Below are 20003 nucleotides of genomic sequence, written 5' to 3'. Positions count from 1 at the left end.
AAAAAAGGGACACAGCCACTGTGTTCAATGACCTTTTTCATGGGGCCCAGAATTTTCGGCGGTGCCCCTGTGCGCAACAATGAAAATTTCATTGAGTTGTGCTACAGAACCTGCACATATGGCACACGTGTGCCCGACTAAACCCACTAGTATAAAAACCTATCAATTTTTACCAGTTAGTCGCATGAATTTGCTCACCACTAGAGGGTAGCGTTTATATGTAGTATGTGTATTTTGGAGCAATGCAGGACTGTTTCCTCCCCCCCGTTTGCGTACCACAATTAAAGAGCCTAGACTACTAGACAGAACTAGACTTGAAATTTTATGAGAATAAATAAACGTGACGAGAATAAAGTTGTAAAGTCACAAGATTAAATTTATAACATCACAAAAATAAAGTTGTAATGCTAAAAAGAATGAAGTTGTATAGTTCTGATAATAAATTTGTATTATTATGGTTATGAGAATAAAGACGTATTAGTAACAGAATAATGTTATAATAGTAAAAGATTTAAAGTACCACAATAAAGTGTACTCTGAGGTTAACAGTGGGAAGTCTTTTATTTTGACGGGAAATTACCGGACGTCGTGTGCGCTATTACAGGACATTTTAGCTTGTTAGCATATTGGTCGGGTCCAGCTGCAGGCCATCCGAGGGTGGGAGTCTTTCATCAACGCCGACGTTGACGGCCTCACCGAGGGCTTGCCTATTGGCGTCTTCCTGGTTGGATACCGACGAACGGGCATTTTCTTGTCTGAGTTACGCCTCTTGGACGGTGGCTTCGGTGTCAACAACTTTTGCAGTGAAGCCACTGAAAGTAACATCGTCGCGTTCGCTAGTTAGCTTCCCGGCTAACCAGCTGATATCGTCCGCCGCCTGTCTCTGTCCGTGAGTCCTCGGGTGGCAGCCATGGCGGTAGGCTGGCCGTCTATCGCCCTCCTGTTCCTGGTGTCCTTGTTCCTCCACAGCGGCAGCTCCTTCAACTTGGACGCCGAGCGTCCTTCTGTGTACAGCGGCCCCTCGGGGAGCTACTTCGGCTTCTCGGTGGACTTCTTCAAATCCCCCAACGGTCAACAGTAAGAGTCTACGTCTTTAGTTAACATTGACATAGTGGCCAAAGTTATATTTATATACACATTAAATTAAAGCTTTGGTCTTACTGACACCAGCAAACAATTTGCTCAGAATGTGCAAGTCAAGCCATACAATTAAATGATCAGAAGAAGAATAAGAAGCTAGCTACTACATGATTTTTGTCGGGATGATGAGACAGTTGACAATCAGAGTCTATACAGTAGTCAAAACGTGTTGCCAGTCTGTTGCTTATTTCACCCAAGCAGAAGTTACTCGATTCCTTCTTCTGCAGCAGCTCTTTAACGTCCAGAAGGTCCTTGGTTTGCGAATGAGTTTTGCACCTACGAGGCGCTGTTTGAGTAGGTAGTGCGTTCCATCACTGTGCGCCTCTGATAGAAACAACAACCATTGGCCAAATTTAGTCCTTCGTCGCTGTATGTTACAGTCACCCCTGGTTAACGATCTCGTATAGGCTCGATTGTTATTTTTCTTCTGTATGAAAACCTGTAATGGTGGAGGGCGAGCCCATTCAGAACCTTATAGACAAGACAGATGTCTAATTTCACATTCCTTTTCTTTGATGCACTGTGATCAAAAGTCTGCCTTGCGCTTGGAAGAGACAAGGAAGGGCAAAAAGTTAACTGAATAGAATGGTAATAGGAAATAGGGGTGTCACAAGATCTCGCAAGATTAAAACTCGAGAAGATTTCTCGTTAAAAAAAAAAGTCTTTTGGGCCCTAGGCCTGGGAAAATAATAAATGAATCACACAATAAATGAAAATGAACTTCATAATTTTGCCGGCCTCAGTATATTGCCATGTGCATGTGTGTCTCTCGCCTCCAAACAGGCAGGGAGAGAGTTCACTCTGTGCATTGCTTTCAGCACCTTGGTGCTTTTATTCCATAGAACAACGGCATGAATGGAGTCTGCCCTTTTGTCAGTCATACAGTCTCGGTTGGGGGAGTCAGGGCCATACACACAGAGAGCAGAAGAGTGTAACGTAGTACAAATTAAATTAGTAGATTGCAATATGTTGTCATTTTTTTGGAATATTTTTTCACTGTACTTTATTTATAAAGTAATGTTAAAATCTTCTCTCGTCTTGTTGTAGACCCAATCTCGTGTATCATCTCGTCTTGTGAACGAGTGTTTTGCGACACCCATAATGGTAAAGGTTTCATTTATTTTGAAAATGCATACAGATTACCATCATTTCCGGACTGTATGCCGCTACTTTTTCACATGCTTTGAACTCTGCTGCTCAAAATATGTTGTGGCTAATTTATGGCTACAAGAACTACCATTCCCATGATGCTTACAGTGCAGAAAGTAGTGCATTCCTGCAAAGTCTTATGCAGCGATCGTGTTTAGATCTGACAAATCTTAAGTTTGATCAAGGGTTGAATTACTTCAACTGGTGCTTGGACCACGGGAGCTCTTGAACTCAGATGGGAAAAAAGCATCTCTTGTCTCACCTGAGCTAACAAGTGACACTGGGAACACGGAGTGTAGGTAAGATTGCAAGGTTTCAAGTGTGTCTTTCTGTGTAAATATCCCATGTTACAACATGGACACCTGCAGCTTATAGACAAGTGCGGCCTGTACAAATTGTTTTGTCTGCTTTATACATAATTTTATCTGTTTGAATGTTTACCAGATTAGTACATTTTTAGGAATAAGGGGTTTGTGTGTGTTTCTTTAACCGGCACTGTGAATTATCCTAACTCATCTTTTTTGTAGTACAGTTAGTGAATCAAGTGTACTTTTGTAGTCACTGCCCTATACCTCCAAACAATAATTTAAGATATGGCAACACCAAGGAACAATAGAGGGTAACGAATTTTGTGTTGTTCAATATTTGAAGTATTTCTTACTTGATGTTGTATATTTTTTATGTGGGGTTTCCAGCTCATGTTGTCATTTATTATAATGGCCAAAAATGTCATTTTATTCACGCTGTCAATGTTTACTCCGTGTATTTGTATTTGCGCAGAAGTGACTTTGCTGCTATTACCAAATAACATTATTTTAGTTTTGTTGTTTTTGTCGAAACATCTTTTTAGTATAGTCATTTCATCTGAGATTTTTTTTCTTAGCTCGTGTGTGTTTTCTCCAGAGCAAAGCGGCTATGTATTCTTCCACCTTGAGCGTGTAACTAGTTCTCAAATGAGCTTAGGTCGAAATAAAGTTTTAAAATAATTTATGAGAGTTTGTCGTAACCACGAAACCTTGTAACATGAAACGTTGTAAACCAACGACCTCCTGTGTTTGATAGCTTGTTTTTTCTTCCTGTAGGCTTGTTATAAAGAGCAGGCTAGTCAGAGGTGCTTGTACCATTTTCCTGTTTGCTGATGCGTCCCATTTTCAGATTAGTCTTTTCTTTTTCTTTTCTTGGAATCGCTGATAGTCATTTGTGCTTGCATTTGGGAAAAAGTATCCCAAAAATTGAAGTAAAACTAGTTCACGTCAGTTAAGCCTAAGTCAAATCTATGGAGAGTATCTGAAACTTTCTTTTTCTTCCCTGAACACAAAACTTTGACCGTTTTCCAAATGTCTGTGTAATTGAGTCGAGGTGTCAGAGTAACACGGCTCTCCCCCGCACAGGTCGGATGTTCTGATTGGAGCACCCCGGGCGAACACATCGTCTGTGGGTGACGTCGTGGAGAGAGGAGCTGTGTACAGCTGCCCCTGGAGGAGCCCATCGTCTGCCTGCCAGCAGCTCCACTTCGACTCATCAGGTACCTGAAATTTGCTTGATAATCGTGTACTCCTGTTTACCACCTGTTTACTACTACCCCTACTGGATGGTCTTGGGCTGGGTGATTTGGGAAGTTTGGTCAGAGCGTTCACACCTGACCAAACAAACGGCACCAAGGAGGAAAAGGAACCACAGTTTGATTCAAATGGACAAAAGGATATGAAAAGTTGCATTGCCTTTTAGTCGTATTTCCACCAAGCAGCATCGTTTGGGTTCGATTCAGCATGGCACACATTCCATTATTAAGTAGTTTCGTCTAGTAGAGTAGAGTCAAAGCTCACGCCACAAAGTTCAGGTTGTTGTTGTTCTACCTACGTCCTGTAGACCAGTGATTCTCAATTGGTGGGCCACGACCCACAGCGCCGTTTTCAGTGGGTGGCGGGTCTTTGCCTGGGCAAAAAACAAAAATGTAATCACCCGATGCCCATGAATGCACCTTGCGTTCTTGTCTGTGCTATTGGCTTGCTACGCCGCCACGATGTGCGTGCCTTGGCAGGTGTGTAACCATTGCAAACAGTCCATATAAATGTAAGATCTGAGAAGTTTTTGTTGAAAAATGTCTACAATTTTGGTCACAATTTGTCATTGATCGGTGTTGGTGAGTCCCGCAGCCAAACCAGTTGAGAACCACTGCTGTAAATAACGTTTCCGCCTTCTGTGGACTAGGGATGCAAATGTTAACAACAATGTTAACAACAACAAAGAGTGTCGCTTCCCTTGTCAACTGCTCATATCCCTGATTGAAATTGTCTAGAAAGGGCCTGCCGCTGGTTCCTCATGTCAGAACACATGCTGGAATGTTAGGAGCGCTGGAAGCGTGCACACTTGTCCATTGACGGTTTAAGCACCGGCACCATTGCAAAAGTACTGATTTGGCACGGGTATCGGACAATATGGAACTGTTTAAACAAATAGAGACAAAAATGCGCACACATGCACGCAGCGTAGAAAAATGTATTGCAAATTGTTTCTTCACAACATCAGAAGTAATACGTGTCATTTAATTTAATGTATGCAATACAGAGAGTAGATGGGAACTTGTAAATGCGACCATGTAGAGATAAATTGTAAATGTGACCATTTAGCGATAGAAACAACATGCTGTCATGTAAATAAGACAAGGATATTAACTTTGCTAAATAAAAGAACAATATATACACTTGTTCGGTATGAAAGATATCCCTAAATTACTTCTGTTGTGATCTGGCGCTATGTAGAAAATACAATTAACTTGACCAAAGGGAAAATTGTGTGCTAATTGCGGGGGGCATGTGACCGTAACATGTCCTGCTGTTTGAGCTACCATAAATGTGTGTGTGTGTGTTTTGCACAATAAAAGCCTTTGTTGCTGCACGATTTAAAGCTTCAACATGCAGCGGAATTATCAAGGATTTGTGTGCATTAAACAGGTCGTGAGTGTTTCAAATCCTGCCACATCACTAGCTATTGTTGGCCAGATGGGTTGGAGTGGTGCATGATGGGCCAGTGAGGAACATAGCCTGTTTTCATCTTAACTTTCATCGACTTGGAAAAGAAAGTGTCATTCCTACATTGTCTTCTTTATGCCCTTTAACCTTTTTTGTTGCTGTGGTGGTGCCAACAACTTTCTCATGCACCAACATGTTGGTCAGCTGGTTGTCATTATTAAATCACTTGCAGGGTTTCCCCTCGGATTTTTTGAAGCTGTGGTGGGGTGCATGCGAGTGCGGACTGCCGCCGCCGCTGCTGCATTTAAAAAAAATGACAAATAACAATTTTTACGACATTTATTTTTTATTAACTTATTTAACTTTTTTCAACAACCAGCAGAACATGAACCAGTACTTAAACTGATTAGGCTAAAATGTCAAGCCTTTTTTTGTTACCTGACCTATTTAGTCGAATAGTATGTGATCAATACAAAAGTACAACATTTTGTACTATTTGACACAAACCTAATTTGATGCCTGTTTTAGAGTAATACGAATACATGGGAGATAAAAGTTAAAGTTTTAAAAAACCCTACTTTTGAAGGTGTGGTGGCTTTTATTTTGTTGTGCCGGTGCGCCACAATCAATTACATGTAGCGGAAACCCTGACTTGTATTCTGCAAGAGTTTCCCTAAAGTATGGGCATTTACTAGTACAAATATACGCTTGTTATACAAAAAGAATTTTAATATTCCTGGTGGTGCAATTGTACATGCTTCTGCCTTTCATGGCAGATAGCATGGTTTCGATTCCTGGCCAGGATTGCATCAGGTAGGGCATCTGGCGTAAAAAGTAAGCCAAACCAATTAATGCGATTGACTTGCTTTGGCAATCTGATGGGGAAAATGGTGAAGGTGGAGAAAAAACCCCCAACAATTATGTAAGTAGTTAATAAAGAAATAATTATTATAATTTATTATTGAAAGAAATCTAATTACAATTAAATCATTAAAAAATATATAGTAGATACAATTATATAATTAAATATATTAAAATAAACTACACTAAAAACAAGAGCACATTTATAATTATACATAATAGCATTTTTAAAAAAATATATACTGTGTATATTAGGGATGTTCTGATGCACATTTTTTGGGCTTCCAATCCGAATTTTTTAATAGTCTTGCTGATCCGATGCTGTACCGAGCCTTTTTCTTTTTTTAGTTCTTTTTTTTTTTTTTAATAAGCGTTTGTTACAGACATGAATTTGTGGAATTGAATATGGTTATGAAAATAGCTCTTCAAAGCATAAATAATAATATAACCAAATTATGGCTGAATTTACTTTTTTGTTACACAGCATGACCAACAATATTATTTGGCTTTGGCAACAAACCTCTACTCATGTCTGCATGGTGGTGTTGTTTTCTTCTTGCGGGTGGTGGGGGTCAAGTGGCAACCAGCTTTGAGGCGCATTACTGCACCTACCATGTTGGAGTGTGGCCCAGTGTTACAAACGTTGTATGGCAGCCAGATTGGCCGGATCTTGTGGCGGAAGCCGATATTTTCCGATCTTCAAAATACAGCGGATAGGCAGCCTATCCCCATCCTGAAGATCGGATCAGGACATACCTAGTGGGTATATATTTATTTGTATATACAGGTAATTCGATAATGTATAACCTTTTTGACTTTTTTGACTATTTTGACTTTAGGCACACTTTGCATTGTGCCTTTTGAAATAGCGAACAGAAAAAATACCACAAAACCACGAGTTTGTGTAGAAGTATCAGGAAATTTTGCTCACATCTTTGAAGTTCATCATCTTTATTAGTATTAATATTAATGTCTTTGCAGGTGACAGGAAGAATGCGGATGGGGCTCAGATGGAGTTTAAGTCCAAGCAGTGGTTTGGTGCCTCTGTCCGATCCGACGGTGAGCGTATCCTGGTAAGTTCTTCAGTGTTACTTAGGGGTGCGGTACACCATAATAACAGTTCAGAATGTTTTAAAGTTACGGATCAGCTTTTTTGGCTTCAGTAAGGCAACAAACTCTAAAACATACTGTAAAATTGCTTAGCTTTTGTGTAAACGGATTTTGTGATTTTAACATAAAATACTGCAATTCTCCAATAAACACAATCTTCTGAAATTATAACTTCTTTACTTCTACAATTGCAACTTTTTTCTAGTATCATTCAGACTTTTTTCATTACGCTATGGCTTTTTTCATCATAAAGTTATAACTTTCTCTCATAACCACTGTCAGCTTGTAAAATTGCAATAATTTATTGTAAGATCTGGATTTTTTTTTCCTAACATCTGACCTATTTTTCATAAAATTGCAGTATTTTTGCATAAAATTTACTTCTTCTCAAAGAAGCCTTTCTGTCAACTTTTTTGTTATATTAACGTTAAATAGAAAAAAGTTTTTTCTGGTAGATGTTTAATTTTTTTCGTCATAGTTTGACTTTGTTTTTGTATTATATGTATTATAGTTCCTCTTAAAATTATTACTTTTTGTAAGTGTTTTTTTGTAAAATGTAAACTTTTTTTCTCATGATACCCTGACTTTAATCTTCTCAAAAAAAGTCCAGACCGACCGTTCAGTAAAGCGCAGCAGTCTGAGGAGTGCACTACTCAGCTGCAACCTGCAGAGGTGCTGTTGTTGCGTTCTGAACTAGTTGGCTGTCAAATAAACGAAAGAACATCAGCTATGCAGATCTCTACTATGGCGACACTATTGCAATAAATGTATAGTAATATTAATATACATTTAAATGTCTATTTTAAAAAATTAAGAATTTGTTAAATGAAGAGATGTTGTGGAATGCCCACCCGAGTCACTAGTGAGGATTGTCCTTGTGAAAATTATTGATTGTTGTGTTCAGGCCTGCGCTCCTCTGTACCAATGGTCGACTTTTGGAGTCTCAGAGCGAGAGCCGGTGGGAACATGTTACCTGATGAAAGGAGCGAAGGTGGTGGAATATTCGCCCTGTAGATCAAGTTAGTTTTCTTCTTCTTCTTGTCTGTAGCATGAGTACACGTCAAATATCACTCATCTGACTTTTATGGTGTACTCACACTAGAATCCTTTATACCTGTTGGACTTGGGCTTGATTTCCCCTAACTCTCCAAGCCCCCGCTGGCCTGCACCCACATTGAGCATTTCACCACCTGTTTGCTTGTCTGATCACTTCTATATCACTGCAATTTCCCTGACTGTGTGGATTACTTCCAGTCTTATATGGAGTCCTTCTGATGATTTATTTTGTGCAAGGTGGTGGCTGTCGTTAAGTACTTGCAAGAGGAGGAATCGCATCAATTAAATTACGTCTTTATTACGTACACAAATTAATGTAGGCCCGGGTTAGTTTGTTTGACTTCTGGATTATTTTGAGTCTTTTTATTTTATTTCTGTTGCGAGCTGTGTCGGTTATAATTCATAACCTGCAAGAAGCAATTGCATTACAGTCATCCTATGACGTGCATGAAATCGTGCCGGGCTCCAGACTATCACCTCCAATTGCACCAAGGAGGAGAAGTGGGCCATATTTGGGCACGGATCAGAGTGCTCACACTAGCCAAATGTTCCAAACCAGTTGTGAAATTGGCCGAGGCACAATACGATTGGCGTGACTTACTTTTACTCTTATACTTTTAACTAGGGCTGTCAAAGTTAATGTGTTAACGGAAGTTTCCTTTTAACTGCACTTTTTTTGGATGCGCGATTAATGTGCGCACATCCCGTGTGACCTTCGGTCGACGCCGTAGTTGTCACTGTGTATCTACAAGCGTGAGCAAATATTAAGCAGAAAGGGGTATTTTGTTTGGTAGATTTACCTTCAAAGCCCTGGCAGAAGGCAGATCGCAAGACCAAAGTTCTTTGTATCTACTGTCACTGTGATTGGCGTCAACTTGCCAGAGAGAAGCGGTATTTATAAGAGAGGTATTTTTTAATTGACATTTATACAGTGGTACGTAGGCATACGAGTGTCCCAACTAGCGAGTGTCTTTTTTTTTTTATAAAGCGAGCCGCCACTATGCTGATTTTTTTTGTTTTTTGGCTTGGAACTGCAAGCTAAAATTTGGGTACGAGCTGCTAGTTAACGGCAGACATAGCTGAGGACAGCAATGTTGAGACTTCTGTCAATTCAGCGCTACCATTAGCTAGAATTAGCAGTCCACTAGCTAGTCATCGACACATCAGTAAAACATATGTACATTATAGAGATCTAATTTGTCTTATTCATTATGTGTTATATAAAACTATGACAGGAACAACATCAAATTAAAAGCATGAAATGAATGCAGATACAGCCTGGACTTGTTTTTCAAAGAGGAGGTGTATCACAAATATGCATATTAGCTCTCAATAAGGTCCTCACATCTTACCTTTATGCATTCCCACATAGTATCAGCATTTGGGAGCAAATATGACGTGAAAGAAAAGCGGTAAAATAAACAGTATAGTAGTCCATCTGTGTGAATTTCTCTTGGAGATGAATAAAGTATTTGTGCAGCGTGTGAGAACGGGAGAAGATGCGTTGAAGGATAGTCAAACAAAGTGGGACAAATCGCCGCTCGCATTAACATGAAAAAACTGGGGGATTTCTAACTGTATATTATTTTTCAACCTCATCCACCAGTACAAGCCTGGACTTTGGTTTGGTTTGGTTTAGTTTATTTGAACATGAAGGTTACAATGGAATACATTTCATGAATCGTCATTTCACAGTTCCACATGTCCAAAAGGAGTAGGAAGGACTTGGACTTTGCTTTTCAGAGAGGTTGTGTACCGAACAAATATGCATATTAGCACTATAAGGTCATCAAATCTTACCTTTATACCTTCCCACATACTGTAGTATAAGCATTTTGAACCAAATTTGAGGTGAAAGAAAAAGTGTAAAAATACAGTGTTGTAGTAGTAGTAGTAGTAGTAGTACTGTTGTAGTGCTGTGCAACGTGGGACAAAGTTAGGTGCGTTCAAGGACTGTTAAAGTGGGACAAAACGCCAATCACATTAAACATGTAAAAACTCTGGGATTTCTAATTGTACAGTATATTAATTTTTGAATAAAATAATGGCCCATAATTCCAAAATTGACATCCCTTTACTTAAAATTTGATGTAGTTATTGTTGTAGTTGCGTATCAAATCGTTTACCACAAAGACATCATCTCTACTTACTATAGATAAAAACTTTTTTCATCTGCGATTAAATGCGATTAATTGTGAGTTAAGTATGGATATGATGAGATTAATCTCGATTAAATATTTTAATCGATTGACAGCCTCACTTTTAACACATGACAAAATGACCACTTTTTTCCAGCATCTATCCAAATGTCCCAATTTTCCTGCTTTTTTTTTTTTTTTTGACATCTTTTTAGTGCGGAATGAAAGTAAACCACCAAAACCACTAAGCTGCTGCTGTTTTTTCATCAAGGTGCCAACTCTCCCGAGGGGCAGGGCTTCTGCCAGGCAGGCTTCAGTGCTGATTTCCTCAAGGTAGAGGGCCATCACCGAGTGGCCGTGGCTTCAGTGTTGACCAGCATTATGTCACAATTGCTTCTGACTGGCATGAGAACATACAGAATGAATTTGTCCTGCTTTCTTTTTGTGTTACAGAAAAACAACCGAGTAGTGGTGGGCGGACCCGGAAGCTTCTACTGGCAAGGTGAGGCTCTAGTCCAAAGCAATCGCCACATTTACATGCCACGTGTCACATGCTTTTTCAGTAAAAAGCTGGACCCCGAGTGTCTTCATGGTAAATGATGTTGCCTTGTCAGTTTTGCATAAAATATGCTGATCAAAACCATTATTTGTACATAGTGTCAACAGTTTTACAGACAAAAGCGGCTTCTTGAAGTTCCAGTACTTCTGGCCATTGTTGCACTCCATACTTGTTAAATTTTTGAGGATATCTAACATTTGTTTCCTCTTCACCCCACACATTTAACCTTGACTACCTCCGTTCCACGTCCCAAACAAATCCCACAGTTTTTGGCATCTGAGCAGTAAGCATGCGCATTAAATAATCACTTAATATTCCACTAGGTTGCATTTTCTGGTTTATGTGTTAATATGACCTAGTATTAGGATTGATACAGAAATATGCCAGGGGTCCCAATTGGGATTTGAATCACTGGAAAATGACAGGACCTTGATTTAGAATTGACAATCTGAAAAAGGTGTTTACATGTCTCAAATATTTTCACAATACAGTGCAACCAGTTTATATTGACACGCCTCGGACTGGTTGACTGACATCGACATAAGTAGTTTTTAACATTTTCTCGGTAAAAATCTGTGAATTTGCAGATTTTGTGATCAAGTACAGGGAAGAAACCTAAGATAAGGCCATTGTGAGCGTTGCTTTGCGGCTTAATGCACAAGCCCTACCTGATGTGTGAGTGATCATGGCACCTCTAATAGTGATGTGCAGATCGATACTAAAATATCAATACTTCCGATACCAGCTTTTCATGCTCTAAAATTGATTCTCAAATCAAAATACTTCGGTATTATTTTTTATACAACTACGTTTGAGGTAATGTTTTTATGGTAGTTCTTAGTAATTAATGATTTATTGATTATGATTATTTAAAATACCATTTTCACATTTTATGATTCTGTCCTGTTTTTTCTGTTGTATGTATTGTAAATCACCCCGCTATCTCAATATAATAACACAAAATAATAGATTTTAATAACTGAATAAATTACTTAATTATTAAAGTATTAAAAACAGTTTCATTAAAAAACTTCCTTTTGTGTTCAGTTGTGTTGTCATTGACTAATAATAAATTTGTTTGTTTGGAAACATTTATGTGTGACAAACATGCAAACCAATAAGAAATCAGGAAGGGGGCAACCCCTTTTCCACACCACGTTAGTTACACTTTTCCTGGTCCAGCAGCGAGTTAGCATTGTGTGATTAGATCAACTAATCAGTAAAATACACACAAGCAAGCTGTGAGAAGCCCTCATCATGGCTCTTCGTGGTCTGGTTGACTTTCGGCTCTCATGGTGTGTCAGCTGATTTCAGATTAAAAGTTCTTAAATGTGAACAGGGTGTGCTGGATTCAAGTCCAGGCGTGTTTGTGTGCTTGTCTGACAAAGAGGATGTGGCCGAGTCTAAATGCTGAGTCATAGTTGGCCAAGCTGAGTGTTTAATGCTTAGTGTAGTACACACACACACACACACCAGCCACGTCAATGTAACGTCATCTCGTAAACACAATGGTGATTCCTCCCTCTGTTTTCTGTCTTCGCAAAGTTACCTTTGAAATGTTTTGCACTCAGTTTGGTTTTGTGGACTGATTCGATTCTTCCTTCACAGGCCAACTGATATCCGATGATGTGTCTGAAATTTTTGCCAGATTGGACGAAAGTTACATCACCCCATATGGAAACACCTTGGCAACCAAGTCAGCCAGCGCCCAGTACGATGACAGTTACCTAGGTAACCACAGACTTGCTCAGCAGTACTTTTTGGGTGTTTTCAAATGAGGTCATTTCACCCATCCAAAAGGTCTCAGAGTGATTCACTCTGTTCACTTTAGGGTCCACTGTCAAAGATCTGAGTTTGGTTTATTTAGCCTCTTGCCATTCTACTATTTTAATGACGAAGCCAGGTTTTTTACGCTGCCTCCTGCTTACATGCAGAGTTGTGTTATACATCATTAGAAAGCTTAGTTTGGTGCGTTTCGGCTGATATACTACACATCATTCCAGGATACAATCATAACTGTAGGCCTGATAAACACTAATGTTTGGCCAGTCGCAAACATAAACATTAATGCAACTCACCTTCGAAGCCTCGCAGTATTCCAACAGCAAATAAAAGTCATACAAAAATGGTCCTCTTATGTTGACTATGGTCCATTACTAACTAATTTTAATTAATTTTTAATTTTTGTCGGATGCACATATTTTCCACATATTCTTAATTATAAAGTCAGTTGGCATTGATGTGTTAGCCACACGGTGCTACTGAAGAAACTTTGAACACACAATAGCAGGTATCAGGTGTTTTTTTATGTTTTTTATTGCATTAAAAAAAAAGTACTAGCTCCTCTTCCAGGGCTCATTACATTGAATCTTAATTCTGACTGACACATTGACTAGCCAATGAAATTGTGAAAACCTTGATATACTGCTTAATGGGTGGAATTTTGTAAAAGCACCTTGGCTTTTTTGCTGTCTTTATTAATAATTAGAAGAAATAATAATCATCCCATATTGGTCTTCAAAGACAAAGTATACTGTAGGAAGCCATTAGCTTTATTTGCATGGAGTTAATGAAGAGAAGACTCAAAACTGTGACCAGGGGTCTCCAAATGGCAGACCTTTGTAACGCCTGATTCTAACTTTAGAAAAACCTGTGTAAAATACTAAATTTTTGTGGTATCATTGTCAAATTTGAAACAGATTCAGTGTAGTCAGACTATCACTCTCACTTAGCGATTCTGACTGTTGGACAAAAAAAATAAACTTGATAGCTTTCAAAAGAGGCCAAATGGTTCAAGCCCAGCTTTACTTTACTTTTGACATGGCTTGAAAAAAATATATTTTACGCATTTTAGCCAAAAAACCCTGATATTAGAAAAGGTTAAACCCAACTACATGTCAAAACACCCTTAAAAAAAAAACAAAAACATTTTGTAGAGTAATTCCACCTCTTTTTGTCTGCCAGGATACTCTGTGACAGTCGGAGACTTCAACGATGATGGAAAAGAAGGTAATTTCAACCACATGCTTAAATGTAACGTGGTTACCTCCGCCAAGGAGGTTATGTTTTTGCCGGTGTTTATCTGTTTGTATGTTTATGTTCAATATAGCTTGAAACGTTGTCAATGGCTTTTTTCAAGAATTCTCAGAAATGGGATATGGAAGAACTGATTAAATTTTGGGGGTGATCAGGATCACCGTCTGGATCCAGAAATTTTTTAAAGGATTCTTTAACATTGCGAGAGAGGACCATTTTCGGCATTTGTGCATATAGCTCCACAAAAACAATGGTCAGAGCACTTGGGGAAAAAATACAGTACAAATTTCCACCAGCTTCTACAAAATATCAAAGATTGATCCAAATAATGGAATAGTTCCGGATACTATGATCCAGAATATAAAAAAAAATAGGGGACCTTTGGGATTTTCTTCATAGGAAGACAATAAATGAAGCTATAAACATGCAACAAACACCATTATATATAGCAAAGACACTGTGGAATCTGGAGTGTGCCAACGGATTTGTCGTATCTTCAAAAGCTACTTCCAGAAGAAAACCGCCATTACGGAAAATGTGATTTTTGCGACTAACTACTGAACTAATATTGATATCGTTATGAATCAAATTCATAATGGTATGTTTTCATGGTCAAGGAATCAAAATATGTAGATAAAATAAATGTACGACTAATATTTATGGTGTAAATCACAATATGGGGGGAAATCGGTGGTTGGCGGAGGTCTACGCTCTCCGAGTGCTTTTCCAGTTTTCTGTACTTACTCATGACGCACTCCTTAACCAAACTGTGCTGAAGTATTCTGCATCAAGAAGAATTGTGTAGGACAACTACATACAGCGTTTGCCCTTAGTTTACAGCTGCACACTGTGATAGCTACATGTGATGGCTCCTCTAAAATTACATCCCACTACTTTTATTCAGTGTAACACGTCTGTTGTGTCCTGCTCCTAGACTATGTGACTGGTGTTCCGAGGGGGGACAAAGCGCTGGGTTATGTAAGTACTAAAACCTTTCACCATGTTTGTTGTGTCATGTGGTGCTGGGCTCATGTCATGTTGGTCAAACATTTTAGGTGAACATCTTTAATGGCCTCAACATGGATTCCATGGTAAACTTCACAGGAACTCAGGTAAAATTATCCTTATTGTTTAAGTGCAGTTATACCATTTACTGGTGTTGCATGGAATTCAGGAAAAGGTTAAAAAGATACAATACAATATACAATGATGAATCAGTGTAATTTGAAATGAACGTAACAAGTCTGTCATGTCGATTTTGAAGACTGGCATTAAAAGAGGGTTATAAACGGGGACGGGAGGAGGCCTTAATGAGGTCTTCACTTCCTGTCCTCAAGCTGCCATCTGAAGGCAGCAGTAATGCTTTTATCTACTTTCCATTTCCTCCCCTATTATGAGCCCCACATTCTCAGGGTTTAGGTTAGAATGATGACTCTCCTCATCATCCTGTCTCTTTCCTGTGATTTCATCACTGAGGAAATGACTTGTGTTGTTTTATCAATGACATGCTGCCATGGCGTCTGTCCGCATAGGTCTACACACTCAGTGTTTTATGTGTCACATTTTCTTGACGCGTTTGACTCCATTCCCTTAATTGACTATGGCTGAAAGCGTCAGATCTGGGCTGAGACCTGTTACTAGGTTGTACTGACACTGCATACAAGGTGTCCAAGCTTTTTCCGCAGAGGGCCACAATGTAAAATGATGGATGTGAGGACCACATTATTCACTTGCTAAAATCAATATATATAGGCATTTCAATAGATATCATTGTTAGTATATCTTCTTTGAACCTTAAGTAGTTCAATATTTTTTATAATTTTCTATTTTCGTTGTGGCCCTTATCCTCCTCCACAATATTTAATCTTTCATTTTATGTGTAGACTATTCACAATAAAAATCAATCTGCAGATCGCAAATGCCCCTGGGCAGCACTTTGAACATGATTCAAGTGACACTTTTAGGGTTTTGCTCCTCCCAATTGGCACAATTGGGATATGGGTCATGACATTGCTTTGAACACAGTCTTTGATGCAACAAATAATTGTTTTTGTTATATACACACACATAATGGTATACAATTAATAGGTGCGCCATCATTGTAAAGCCTAAAGAAACAATGTAGCATCCATACAGCCAAAAAATCCAACAGGAAAAAATAGCACATTCTTACCTGAGTAGGAATGCTTACTTTTGGCTCAATCCTCTTGTGGGCCTTGGCAGGCAGTAAAGTGATGATGTAAGCACTCAGGAAAGGCAGCACAATGCGATGACAAGCATTCCTGCAGTACACGTCACTGTTTGAGACCACGGCAAGTGTTTACAAAATCTTTAAAGCAGTGCAATGATGTCATCTCCCCTCTCCGCCCCTGCAAGATGGCTGCCTATTTTGGACACTCTGTGGCTGCGACCGACATGAACAAGGACGGGTGAGTGCATTTACACTACGTACATGCTGTAAGTCACAACAGACCATTTAACTCACCTTTTATGGTGTCTTTTCAACAAATAGTTTACCTCAAATGTGCATGTTTGTACTTGCTACTTGTGTGCTCCTTTGATGGCCCATCCTGAATTTGAAGAACCAATAAAAAGCCATAGTGACACGCGTGTCAGCAACACTTTAAATGTCCTAAAATGGGCCCTATACAGGTTTGTGCTTGACTTGACCTCATTACGTCCCCAAGTGACATACAGTATATCCCCGCTTTTTACGGTTCTCAATGCACTACGCTGCACATTCACAGATTTTAATTAAAACCACAAAAGGAATGATTAACCATCTGTACAATAATAGCATGGTTTGATGTTTGTGGGTGACAGGCGCAGCTTTTTGTGTGCGTGTACGACTCATGCTGGATGAGTATATTTTTACTGTGTTTGTGTTTTACCGCTTTAATGTAACAACCGTTTATAAGGACCATTCTTGCACCCAGCCAGTATCAACCGTCAATTGCCATTCTCAAGACTCACAACACACTTCTGGCCTTCAAAATAAGAGTGCTCTTAATCACATTTGTCTAATTGTGTAAATAAAATAAGAGGTGTCTTAAAAATATCTTACATTAATAATGCGATTGGAATTAAATCTGTGACTATATCTTCCTTAATCACAAGCACGGGCATTGCAGTTTGTTGAAGATTTTGAAGCAATATGTGCTGAGGCTGACATCCCATTAGCAATTATAGCCAAACTACATCCATTTCAGAATTACTGGACAAGATGGGCCAATGATGTATTGCATCAATTAATGTAAGGATTTTTGCATTTCATGCATGGACATTTTATGTTGGTAAATAAGTGGAAAAGGTAAAAAAAACAACAACAGAATTCTAAAAAAAATTGAAACGAAAATTGGAATTTGCGAAAAAATAAAATGGATTTTATAGGACTCTGTATATTCCACCCTCTTCATGCTCTAACGTTGCAAGCCACACCCCACATAATGCACAGAGGCATGCGCATTAGTTATGTTTGTTGTCAGCTAATAATAGCGATTTGTTTAGCTTAAGTTTATCTTCTCATGTTAGCTATCATTGGATGTATAAGATAACGACACAACGACTCCAAATTGTCAGTCGCTTCTCGGAGATTGTTGTCGTGTATGTGCACGCGCAACGGACATGTAGGTGTTTACCAGACAGCAGTGAATGAAAGCTATGAATGCCACTCATCATACAAACATTTTTTTTTTTACAAAGTTTAACTTCGATAACCTCAGTATAGACATTTATTCGTTCAGTTTGTTCAATCCACTCTTTGTAACGTTTGCAAGCCAAAGGTGGTGTTCTTATATTGTTTTGGTTGGAAAAAAAATTTAGTTTGAAGTCGAAGAGAGACAGCACCTTTCAGTACAAATGGCTCTTGGTTCTTATGAGCTAGACTTCTTGCTGTATCATGGTTGCTCACAAGAAAATTAAATGCCATGGTTTTGTCATCCAATTCATGTTTTGTCAGTTTGGTCGACCTGCTGGTGGGCGCTCCCCTCTTCATGGACAGGGGATCTGATGGCAAGCTTAGAGAAGTGGGGCAGGTAGGAAACACACAAGACAGACAGACAGTTGCATCCTCCTCATATTTACTATGTGCGTGTGTGTTGTCCAGGTATCTGTCTTCCTGGGTCGGGGAGGATTTTCCTTCAACCCTCCGCAGATGCTCACAGGGTCAGAGGTCTATGCTAGATACGGCTCGTCCATTGCTGCGCTGGGAGACTTGGACATGGACGGCTACAATGGCAAGCAAGACACATTTGCACTTACGCACAGGAGTCCATCATCTTGTCTGCTGATGTTTTGTTTTGTGGTCTAGATGTGGCCATCTCTGCACCCTATGGAGGCCCAGACCACAACGGCCTTGTCTACATACACAATGGGCGACCTCAGGGACCTGAGCAAACACCCTCCCAGGTTCTTGAAAATTATATTAAACCCTAAATTGCTTAATCGTGAACATGTACTGGAATTTGTCATTCCATATGTTTTCAAAGATTTGTGTGCACAAGGATTTGTGTGTGCTGCACCTCTTCCAAGGCCGAGACCACAGACAGGGTGTTAAAAACTTGAATAAAAACATTCTTTGACATAAGTGTTTTGCCGTCCTAATAACATGAACTGGCTGACTGCTACAAAGACTAGAATGAAACAGGAGTGTGACTGTCTTCTGTTAGGTCCTGCAGGGTAGATGGGCGTCCAGCTACATGCCTGCCAGCTTTGGATACTCCATGACTGGAAGCACTGACATAGACCGCAATGGGTATCCAGGTACACACACACACACAGCAGGTATCATCAGGTGTGTGTTGCTGCAATGGAAACCACTAAACTTTTTGTCTTCCAGATTTACTAGTAGGGGTGTTTGGTGCTGACACAGCAGTTTTATACAGGTAAGCGTGTGTGCGCAGGCAGGCTCCCTGCTGCGCCGTCTATGGGGCTGCTGACTGAGCACTTTAACGAGCAAGACCTCCCCTGATATCAAAGAGCTAAACCTCACAGATGCATTCAGACCTGAAGTGTTTAGTCATACAGCTTGTTATATTCCATCATAGTGTTGCAGTTCCGGGAATGTATTTCCACTTTTTGCTTGTGCGATGACTGACCCACTAGATACATCAGATGGAACTGCAGTGGGAAAAGAAAATGAAAGAAAGCTTACAGTGTGCGTCAGCTGCGCCTGCACTGTAATGTGAATTACTGCATTACTGCCGCCTACATCATAATAATCACACAATGGTACCACGTTTTTTGTTATTATGTTCCAATCAGTCCAACAAAAACTGAGTGTACAAAAACCAAACCAATTTGTTTTTTGTGTTGTTATTACATTAGGAAATAATGCAAATTTATTCAGTTCCAGAAATTCAGAATATTAATCAAAATACATTTTATTGAGAATAATTGTAGTTTTACATGCAGAAAATAATACAAAATAATTATAAATGACCAATGAAATAGACTGTATGCAACACCACCACTGGCTAGCATATGTTACCAGCAGTGGTTTAAAAGAGCAGATTTTACAAAAAATGTCAGGTTTTCCAGATATTATTTATTATTTTTCCATAAAATAGAATAAAAAGAAACAGGAGTTCAGGTACATGTCACAATTTTTGATGGTTTGTGAGCTGTTTTGTTAACACCGTAGACATTAGCGGCCTCTATTTTTTGCCAGAAATTAGGTTATTGTTGATGTGGCAAAGGGATTTGTTTGTGTACCATTATCTTTTGAATTTGCCACATCATGGTGCCGTACAAGATACCATAGCATTATGTAAGCTAAGTATAGCGAGATTTGGTGTTGGGTGTGTGATCCAAAATTAGTGAATAAACAAGCAATGCTGGGATTAGTCCGTCCACATATTTATTAATACCACAAGATTCAATATGTCAAATGGTAAAATATAACCGTTTTTCCACACACAATTACAGAGGCAAAATGTTCTCTAAAATTTGTGTTGAAAACCCAATCATACGAAAACTGGGGCG

At 39.2% G+C, this 20003-nt stretch overlaps 1 protein-coding gene across 1 annotated transcript in view; it reads left to right on the top strand.

The window, feature by feature from the left end:
- Positions 1 to 616: 616 nt before the first annotated feature.
- itgav (integrin, alpha V) overlaps positions 617 to 20003 on the top strand; it is a 31036-nt gene continuing 11649 nt past the window's right edge. The window contains exons 1-16 of the mRNA XM_054786737.1: positions 617 to 1077; positions 3681 to 3814; positions 7104 to 7195; positions 8137 to 8251; positions 10698 to 10759; positions 10880 to 10928; positions 12594 to 12716; positions 13950 to 13994; positions 14956 to 14999; positions 15077 to 15133; positions 16398 to 16450; positions 17980 to 18055; positions 18127 to 18256; positions 18331 to 18428; positions 18689 to 18782; positions 18859 to 18904. Coding sequence (XP_054642712.1) covers positions 911 to 1077; positions 3681 to 3814; positions 7104 to 7195; positions 8137 to 8251; positions 10698 to 10759; positions 10880 to 10928; positions 12594 to 12716; positions 13950 to 13994; positions 14956 to 14999; positions 15077 to 15133; positions 16398 to 16450; positions 17980 to 18055; positions 18127 to 18256; positions 18331 to 18428; positions 18689 to 18782; positions 18859 to 18904 — 1385 coding nt within the window. The 5' untranslated portion in view covers positions 617 to 910. The remainder of the gene's footprint in view (positions 1078 to 3680; positions 3815 to 7103; positions 7196 to 8136; positions 8252 to 10697; positions 10760 to 10879; positions 10929 to 12593; positions 12717 to 13949; positions 13995 to 14955; positions 15000 to 15076; positions 15134 to 16397; positions 16451 to 17979; positions 18056 to 18126; positions 18257 to 18330; positions 18429 to 18688; positions 18783 to 18858; positions 18905 to 20003) is intronic.

This window comes from Dunckerocampus dactyliophorus, chromosome 9, assembly GCF_027744805.1.
Source record: "Dunckerocampus dactyliophorus isolate RoL2022-P2 chromosome 9, RoL_Ddac_1.1, whole genome shotgun sequence".
Lineage (NCBI taxonomy): Eukaryota > Metazoa > Chordata > Actinopteri > Syngnathiformes > Syngnathidae > Dunckerocampus > Dunckerocampus dactyliophorus.
The sequence above is the reverse complement of the archived record's forward strand: the minus strand, read 5'-3'. Positions and strand labels throughout refer to the sequence as shown.